A 10,278-nucleotide genomic window follows, 5' to 3' on the forward strand; every position below is an offset into this window, starting at 1 on the left:
GACTTCGACCTAAAGCAGACACCACCCTACAATGACAGACACATAAAAGACTCAAACTGAATAAAGACAGGAAGTGCTCTTTCAGACTGATGCTCTGCGTGATGACCCTGGCTGATATGGACCTACTTCTGAAGTTTTGTTTCTCCCATTTAAGATTTGTAACATATCCTGTAAAGACACCCTGATATCGGGGAAGAAGCTTTAGGACTGTATTCCTGCTTCATGAGGAGTGCACTTGGAAAGATTATTCTGACACCTTTCTACCGTCTTGAACAAATCTGCTAGCTGAACCCTCAGTGTTTCCACTTTGGACCCTAAAATTTTATCCTGATGATCGTCTACTATGCATTCTTCCTGTATTCTCCCTCTAAGTTGCACTGGTAAGGGTTGACTGATACCCCGAGGGACAGATTGAAGCCAGACCTTATATCCCTGAGTGTGGCCCGGATTATCCAAACTTTCTTTGAATGTGTCCACGTTTAGCTTTGTTGCATGCTTCCAGAACTTCTCATACCTGCTCTCACCTAAGGCTTGGTCCTTGAAGTATTCAATATCCTTCAGAAGATTCATTGCTGGTGGCACGTCCTGTAGCCTACCTAACTAGCGCATTACCCTAGAAGGATTGTATGGTCTAGTGCAATTGAGCCCTAACATAACTAAAGGGAACTGCGTTTGACAACCCAATAATACTACCTTTGGTCGAAGCCACAGATAAGTCCACAAAATGTTTACCCTGGTTCTTGACTCAAGAAATTCAATCCAAGCGTCGACTCCCACGGGTAACGAAAATTTATCCAAACGCAACCTGGAGTCCATGGCTTTCACTCGATTGGGAATACAATGATCTAACACATCTGGTCTAACTAAACAAGGCGCATGCAAATGCTTCATCATCCATAACTGCAATATCAGGTTACTGCCCTAAAAAAATCTCCTTCTCCCCTTCATTTTGGTTAAAGCCTTATATATTTCTGTTAAGATCATGGGTATGAGAGTGAACCTGCCCTTTTGATTAATACCCTTATCGTTTTGACCCTTATGAAATAGGGCCATCACCACAGATAGCAAACGGTATTAATACGTCTTTCTTCTAGTGGAAACACTAAAGTACCCAACAAAGCGAGGGTGAAGACTTCAAGACGCTTTTTCTCCCACTTCTCCTTAGTCACATGAAATTCCTCCCAAAAGCAATCAAAACCTTCCGAGGGCCCGAATCTAACGAACAAAAAATCTAGGGAAACCCACGAGTCACTTAAACAACCCAAACTGATACCCTTACTTTTTAAACCACAAGACTACAAAAATCTCACGCCAGTATGATTTCGTGCTTGGATCATATCCTTCTCGATATAGGGCAAATGCAACAAACCGGATATTTCTACCAAAGTAGGAGTCATTTCACATTCCCCAAACCTGAATACCAAACCACTCGGATCCCAAAAGGTCAACAAAGCCTCTATTAAATCTGGACGAGGGGTAACATGCAGAAGTTTCGTGAGGTCGCCTAATATTTTAACTAGTTCCTGTTAATCAACATAGTTAAACATTTTCCACCATTTGATTAACTTTTTGGGCACTTTGACAACCATCAGAACTCTAGACTTGGTGGACAAATCCATCTTGTAATAACACACAAGATGTTATCGCAAAAATTCGACAGGAGTAGAAGATTCCCAACCCTTGGGATTTTTAACGCAAACATATGTCGATGGGACAAACCACATTCATGACTCCCATTTGCCGAACAGAAGTACTGAGCGAAATCAGTCTACTTGGCAAACCACTCTAGATTACGGGACGAGAGACCTAAGCTAATACTAAGACCAAGGCTGACACAAAAAATTACCGGACCCGCTGAGGGTTGCCTACGTATCCCAACCCGAGGGAAGGGAATCATGTATGCGTAGTTCAATCAGATTGGACAATTAACGATTTACTAATAAATTGGTTCTAACTTAAGAGACACTATCAAAGACAAACGAAAAAGAAAAACTATTGGATTTTCAGCTAGACACTGACAACACCAATTATGAAGAAAAATCATTTTGGCATTTTTGTTTTTTGACAAATAAGTAGAAAAGGCAAACAAAACTTTTTTTTTTCTCTTTTTTTTTTCATCATTTTTTTTTGAATTTACGGTACTTTGCAAAACGTAAAAAAAATATTTTCGAGTTTTTTGGATTGTGAAAAACAAAAGCCATAACGAATTCTAAAATAAACTACGACATTCCTTTTTTTTTTTCATTCCTTTTGACTTACTTTTTATATATTTTTTTTCTTTTTCGTTTTAGCCTAAGTACCTTACTCCTAACATTTTTTTTTTCAAAAATCAGTCCGTCAAATGACCACGTTACCCTTAAAAATGCAACAGTTAGCACGTAGGGATGCTTTAGAGGTGAGTCTCCTACAAAGGGCCATGTGGGTCCCGCTAGGTCTCCCTATGATGCACATAAGCATGACCTAAAGGCTGACCTACGTTGTGGTTCACTAACAAGGCTGTTCGGGGGAGCATATGGTCGATAGTGGCTGCTTTGCTTTCCACCTACTCCATAACACCGACGACTCCCCCCTAAAATAAGGGTGACTCAACTATAGGTTGTGTACAACACATGTACTACGGACTTGTTGCAGAAAGAAGGCCGGGGGGTGGACACATGATGACAGATATAAAGTGGTAACACATAGGATAAATACTATAAACAAAGAGCACAAAAACGCACAAAAGTGAAAACAATAACACAAACAAAATCACAAACAATGCTTATACACTCGTATTGCCAAACAAAGCCGATACGACTCCAAAAATAGCTCGAATACTAAAAACTTCTCATAGACTCCCCAGCAGAGTCGCCAGAAGCTGTCACACCCCTTTTTTGCGTACTCCAAAAAAATGTATATTTTAAAGTTTGAAAGGGCTTTACTATTTAAGTGACAAGAAATGAAAATTTGTTTCGAAAAAGGATTTTTACATTTTTTTTTAGAGTCGCCACTTGGCATAATTCGGTGTGCCAAGTCACCTTTGGAAAATTCTTTTCGAAACCATTTGACTCTTAAACTGGTTTGCGAACAGAGATTCCGGCTAAGGAATTCTGTTGATCGAGGGGAAGGTGTTAGGCACCCCTCGATCCCGTGGTTCAACCACGGTCGCTTAGTAGAGCGTATCGGCTAAATTAACGTTACAAATGCATAAACCACACAAAAAGCACGCAAAATAATCAAACAATAACAAAGACAAAACAAAAATGTAAAGTCCAGTCCAATTATTACAACCCGAGATAAAATTACTGAAATAACCTACACTAGTCCTAACTATGCTTTACCCGATGCCTCGAGCCTTGATCACGAGCCTCCTTTGCGTACAAGATTCCTCGGGGCATTCCCCGGTGAGTAAATACAAATTACCTCGGGGCATTCCCCGGTTAAATAAATACACTTTCCCAATACGATAAACAAGACATTCAACAAATATTCCAATCACGCCGCACCAATCCTAAACTTGCCTACCCAGAGCTTACTATTTGCCTACCCGCTCGACAACGTACCGCATTCAACATCAACAATGTATGAAAAATATCAAGATATTTACTTTTATCAATTTTCGATTCCCGTCCCTAAATTTATTTCAAACAATATGATTAAACATGCTTCGATTTATCAATTCACTTTTCAAAGTCCGAAACCAACATCAACCAACACATAACACGTATTCGAGCATACCAAACACGCAATAAATAAATCATCCACACCCACAACATCACGAAAAGTCAAAATAAATTAAAGATTCGGTTAGAAGAAATGGACATCGATGAAATTAATCCTTGTCGATAATAAAGAAATCCGAAGACCAAAATACTCGACTGGAGAACCTCGATTGCGATGAATCCAACTCGATAGAGAGAAAAGCTAATAGGAAAACTTCAAAACCAGTGAGACAAACTTTATTATACGAAACATAACCAAGAATGACGACACGATTCGATAAAGACAACTCAAAATCCAATATCGATAACGAACCAAGAAATAGACGAAACTAAGACTCCCTAACAAACAACAGGAAACCAAAACCCAACGCAGATCGAGCTCCGATGAGCTTCGGTGATTGAGAGAACGGCGGCGGCGCCTGTTCTCCGGTGGCGCCTGTTCTCCGGTGGCGGTACTGATTAGCCGGTGGTGACTGGAGTTGTTTCGCCAACTGGGTGAGCTATGACTGGAGCCAGTGGTCGACGCGCCGCAGTCGGAGAAGCGACTGCTGGCGGCGGAGGGGAGAACGAAGGAAGCTGGAGGCGGAGGGGGCTGGTGTTGCTGGTCGTTATTGTTTCGCCGGCGATAGAGCCTTCTCCGATGGTTAAGGCGGCGACGCTAGAGAGGGGAGGAAGATGGTGGGGATGGCATTATTGCCGCCGTCGTTGGTCGACGAAAGCTCGACGGCAGCGGCGATGAGTTGCTGCTTCGTCGATGGTTTCGAGAGAAGGAAGATGGTGGTGACGGCGTTATTGCCGCCGTAGTTGGTCGGACGGAGATGGCGGCGTGAAGTCGGTGATGATGATGGAAATGGAAAATAAATTTTTAGATCTGCTCTCTTTTCTTTTTTGGGTTGCTGATGGATGCCAAAAAAAGAATGTTTTTTTTTGTGAGAGTGTGTGGGTATATATTGTGAGGGTGGGTAGTGGTGAGGTAGGGTAGGTGAGGTCCACGGGTAGGGGGTAGGGTATGGGGTGGTGAGATGGTGATTTGTCATTTTCTTATTGGAGAGGGTTGTTAGGGTGTTAAAAGAATAAAAGTTTGTTAGGGATTTTGTTGAGAGTTATTTTTGTATTTTTGTGGGATGTAATCACGTGGGTGAGGGTACATGATATGATAAGGTAGAAATGAATAAAATCGAACTTTTGAGGGGGACAAAATTACGTGTCTACAGTTATGAGGTCATGAACACCATATTCACCACCATAAACTTTATACCACCAACAAAATTACCATAAAAATCAATTTCTTTAAACCATGTTCTTTATCCGTAACCAATCGTCTTTTCTTAAAAAAGAAAAAACTTCTCTTCTTCTTTGTTGATTTTCAGTGAGAAAAAGGCAAGAATTTTTATTTTTTTTACAATGAAGAAAGAGATATGTGAAACAAATCTATCAAAAATATTAAAATTTAAATTTGTTAGTTAGAACATTAATGGTGGTGGGTTAGATGTTTAGTCAATAAATTTGTACAGAATACAACTCTCAGTATGAAGGAAGACTACATTTTGCTGAATTGCTAAATAAATCTGTGTTCAAGAATTATATTCACGTGCTATAGTATAACAAGAAGAAATTCTATATCTTTGGGAACAGATTGCTTTTGCCAGTGTTTGGGTGTGCCATTTTCCTTTGGCCTTTGCACATTTTTTGCTTTTTGCTTCAGAGATAATATACTCTACGGTATAACTTTGAAACTTAAGCACATTTCATTGTTACGATGTTATCAGGAATCACAACTGTTGAATGAAAAATATGGACTTGAGAAAAAAAATGAGATTAATCAATGATAATGTGAGAAAAATTGATAGTGATATGTTAAATTAGCGTTGATTCGGTGGGGGTGGAGGATGAGGTGTGAAGAAATTGCGTTATTTGGAGGTGGGGTTGAAGTTTGAGGGTGGGGGTGATGAAGAAGATATGTTGGTTGGGGTGGAGTTGGAGTTTGGGGGTGGGGGTGATGAAGAAGAAGATGGTTTGGGGGTGGGGGAGGGGAGATGGATGCTGGGGGCTAGGGGCTGGAGAGGAGAGTATTTTTATTTTTTTTATTTTTTGTTTGCTTTAATTTTTTATTCAGACGCGCCTTTTTTATTCAAATAATTATGTTTTTTCCACGTCAGATTTAAGGGGTAAAAAAATTCACTTTTATATAGTATAGATGTGTGATAGGTCACTCCATTAATTTAGATGTGTCTTAGACTTTTCAAATATAGTTTAGGATGAAAACGATCATTTTTCCCTATATATTTACCATTAAGTCATTACTCCCTGCCCTTCTTATCTATAATTCCTCTCCCTTTCCACTTTCTTACTTGTTGAACTTTTAAATATCACACTAATTCAATTACTTCCTTCCTTTTTTTTTTTTTTAAGAATTAAAGAATATAAATTTTGATCAATAGTTTAAGATGTATTTTTTAATCAAATTGGAAAAAGGAAATTACAATTACAGTGCTTTTCATATAGTTTTTAAATATCTAAATTTTAATTTTTTTAAAATAAATTAATCTAATCTAATTTAATTTTGAAACATAGTCAAATTAACTCATAAAAAATAAAGGAAGCAAATAAAAAAGAATGAAGGGTGTAATTTCAGTCCTTTAAAAACCTATCAAACTACTAGCATCCCTTTTATTACTTATGAACTTCCCTTTTTTTTCCAGAAGTCCCCTCAAGAGAACACACTAAAGTCCATTACTCCATTTAATAAGGAAATATAAAAACTAGCTTAAGAAGAAAGATCCATATTCTTTTTCTTTGAATGAATGACACTCAAATAAAAATTGTTGGTGGAAGACCGGAAGTCAAATGGTTATTATAGACCAATACAAGAAATTTATATTACTATCTCCAATCCATTTATGTGGTATGTGTCAGATTTTGAGATTTAAATAAATTTATATTTGATCTTAATTATTTTATATATCTTTTTGATATTTTTAATTGTCAATTGTTTATGGTACCTTTTACTTAATTTTTAAATATATAAATTTTATTTTAAAAAGATTGAAGATTTTATTTCAAATTTACGATCAAACTTGAATTATTTAACTCTTAAAATTTGAACAATGACAAATAAATTGTGAGAGTAACATTAACTCATTACTTTCACCCTATCCGTGCATGCATTTCCATACTACCCTCTTATCTATAATTCCTCTCCCTTTCCACTTTCTTACTGAATTAAACTTTTAGATTTCACACTAATTCAATGAATTTCATTCCTTTAAAAACCTATCAAACTACAGCATTCCTTTTTATTACTTATCCACTAGCCATTATTTTTCTAAAATCCCCTCAACAAAACACATAAATTTGAACTTCAAGAAGTACTTACTCTTGTTATGGCATTCAATAACATTGTGTGTTTCTCTTTCTTCTTTTCTCTCTTACTTATTTTCCAAATTTCTCCTCTTCCATGTTCATCTTATTATTCATCACACAAACATGGTACAACTAGTAAAAAGAGTCACCACCGACAACATAGTTCATCACTTCCTATTACTATTCAACAACAATCATCATCATCATCATCATTTTCCACGTCATTTGACTTCAAATCATTAGACCAAAAAAACTCAGATCATACAAAGGGAAAATGGATTCTTCTTCACAAATCAATTGGCATCTCTGCCATGCACATGCAACTTCTCCATAATAATAAGGTTGTTATTTTCGACCGGACCGATTTCGGCTCTTCTAACCTTTCCCTTCCTCAAGGCCAATGCAGGTACGATTGAATCGTATGATCATCTCATCTCATTTGAAAACTCAACAAGAAGGCATGTAGACATAGAAATTATTTGCAAATCGATGTTTGTTTTGCAATTTTGTTCATATTTCAACTTCAAAGTGAAATTGAGAATTTGAAGTTTGAAATATTAGTTTTAAAGCATTTCAAGCCAACTAACACTTTGTATCAATTTCCAAATAAAGGGGAATTCAAAATTTTAAATTTATTGATTTTGAGCAATAGTTTTTTTTTTTTTTTTGAGATGCATTATCTACATACATTAACTGAATTTCTTAATACAAATATAAAACTTAAGCTGAAGTTATCAAGTTCTACCGAACCTCAACTTCTATTATGGATCCATTCATGGTCCTAATGTACTTGTTTTTCAACACCAAACAAATGTTGTCTAAATGATTGAACAATTAGAAACAACACACATTTATTTAATTAATCATATTTTCAACAACAGGTACAATGACGAAGCCCTCAAAGTAGATTGCACCGCTCATTCTATCCTATACGATGTTGCCACCAATACGTACCGTCCACTCATGGTACACACGGACGTATGGTGTTCATCGGGTGCCGTTAACTCTAACGGCACACTTATTCAAACAGGCGGGTACCATGCTGGCGAACGTAAAATACGGTTATTTTCGCCGTGTACTAATGAAGAAATTTGTGATTGGACGGAGCTTTCGCAGAATCTAACAGTTAAAAGATGGTATTCTACAGATCATATACTTCCTGATGGACGTATAATAATCGTAGGAGGAAGAAGTGCTTATAGTTATGAATTTTTTCCCCAATACTCGAATCATGATGGCGTTTATTCCCTTCAATTTTTGAAGGAAACAACTGACCCTAAAGAGGAAAATAATCTTTACCCTTTTTTATACGTGTTGCCCGATGGAAATATTTACATTTTCGCTAACCAACGTTCGATAGTATTGGACTACGTAAAAAATCGAATAATTAGGGAGTTTCCTATTATTCCAGGTGAGAAAAGGAGTTATCCAGCGACTGGATCATCGGTAATGCTACCGATGAAATTAGTCGCTAGAGATTTGTATCCGATGGTGGAGGTGATGGTTTGCGGTGGTGCTAGTGGTGGTGCATTTTTACAAGCGGGGATGGGTGGTTTTAGGCCTGCTTCGACAACATGTGGACGTATGAGGATTACAGATCCTGAACCTAAATGGGTCATGGAGGATATGCCGTTGGGTCGGGTCATGCCCGATATGCTGTTGTTACCTACAGGTATGATGTCAAATGGGCAGGTTAGGCTGAATTTCGAGGGTTAGTTGGACTGAGTTAATAAATGAACAAATTATTGACTTACTTGGATTGAAAATGGACTAAAATTTGGGTCACATTCTAACTCACCCAACTCTTCCCAAGTTTGAGTACGTTCCTTTATTTGTTATCTTATACTCTTTTTATATCTTACAAATTATTATTTTCTTTATTATCATGATAAATCACATCCTACATAAAATAATTTGGACCAGCTATTAGTCCAACATTTGATACCGAAACGAGTTGAGTTGAAATGACTGAATTAACAAATAATCAGGTAATTAATCAGTTGAACGAATTATGATTTCAATGGACTAATTTTGTTAAGTTTTTCAACAGGAGATGTGATTATATTGAATGGAGCATCAAAAGGGACAGCCGGGTGGGAGAATGCAATTGATCCGGTATTGACCCCGGTTCTTTACAGCCCCAATGAACCCGACCCGAATAGGAGATTCAGTGTACTCAACCCCACCAGTATTCCAAGAATGTACCACTCATCAGCTACATTATTGCCAGATGGCAGAATATTAGTGGGTGGAAGTAATCCACATATAAGGTACAACTTTACTGGCGTAATGTACCCCACAGAATTAAGCTTAGAAGCATTTATGCCACCATATTTGAGCCCACAACAATCTCATCTACGTCCATCAATCGTGACCGTTGAAGGACCCGTATCGTACGGTCAGAAATTCTCTATGACGTATACGCTCGGGTTTTCTCAGCCTACTGAGAAAGTCATGGTAACCATGATAGCACCATCATTCACCACACATTCTTTCGCGATGAATCAACGGCTATTAATTTTGGATATCGTGGAAGTTAAACAACTATCAGGGTTCGGTCAAAAGATCACGGTGTATGCGCCTCCATCGCGTAATATTGCACCTCCGGGTTATTATATGGTGTTTGTGGTTCACAAAGGTGTTCCTGGACACTCAGCTTGGGTAAAAATGAAGTAATTTTGATAGTCTCGTTATTTTATTTTTGTGTTGGAATTGGTAGATTCTGAAATTTAATAGGTGCATTACTATTTCACTATAGGTAGTCGTTGGAATAGGAATTTTGGTACAATTGATTAAGGTCAATATTTTTATCCAAAAGTGGAAAAGAAACCTAGCTATAGAGGCCTAGGTGAATTATTGTTTTGAATGAAAAGAATAATGTAGGGAATGAACCTCTCTATAACCAACAATTAGAAAGAAAATTCCTTCTTTCTAGCAATTATGTGGTAAGATGTAAAGTTTTTAACATATGATATTGCTTTGATTACGTGCACAAATTCTTGTCAAAGTCGCTTCGTAAAGAGAAAGATATGGCGAAGTTTATTTTAATTTATGTGGCGATATTGGACTGAATATGAAATTAAGTTTCTTTTTTCAATAGATGCTATATATAGTGTGCAAATTACCTAGTAGTCGATATTTTAGAAGCAACAGTAGCAATAATTATAGACAAGTGTGGTTATAAATCATTTTCTCAAAGTAAAATAAGAAGTCT

At 37.3% G+C, this 10,278-nt stretch overlaps 1 protein-coding gene across 1 annotated transcript; it reads left to right on the forward strand.

Annotated features, from left to right (window-relative positions):
- Positions 1-6,895: 6,895 nt before the first annotated feature.
- Positions 6,896-9,998, forward strand: LOC107846879 (aldehyde oxidase GLOX). The gene is made up of 3 exons (XM_016691146.2): positions 6,896-7,470; positions 7,946-8,736; positions 9,115-9,998. Exons 1-3 carry the CDS (start codon positions 7,085-7,087, stop codon positions 9,738-9,740), a joined length of 1,803 nt encoding a protein of 600 aa, XP_016546632.2. The 5' UTR covers positions 6,896-7,084; the 3' UTR covers positions 9,741-9,998.
- The last annotated feature ends 280 nt before the right edge of the window (positions 9,999-10,278 follow it).

This window comes from Capsicum annuum, chromosome 11, assembly GCF_002878395.1.
Source record: "Capsicum annuum cultivar UCD-10X-F1 chromosome 11, UCD10Xv1.1, whole genome shotgun sequence".
In the NCBI taxonomy this organism is placed as follows: domain Eukaryota; kingdom Viridiplantae; phylum Streptophyta; class Magnoliopsida; order Solanales; family Solanaceae; genus Capsicum; species Capsicum annuum.

Bases quoted from the DNA above. Each gene is read 5' to 3' on its own strand.
- LOC107846879 (XM_016691146.2), top strand. From the start codon at position 7,085: ATGGCATTCAATAACATTGTGTGTTTCTCTTTCTTCTTTTCTCTCTTA. The intron at 7,471-7,945 runs GTACGATTGAAT...TTTCAACAACAG, and splicing joins CTTCCTCAAGGCCAATGCAG to GTACAATGACGAAGCCCTCA. The intron at 8,737-9,114 runs GTATGATGTCAA...GTTTTTCAACAG, and splicing joins TATGCTGTTGTTACCTACAG to GAGATGTGATTATATTGAAT.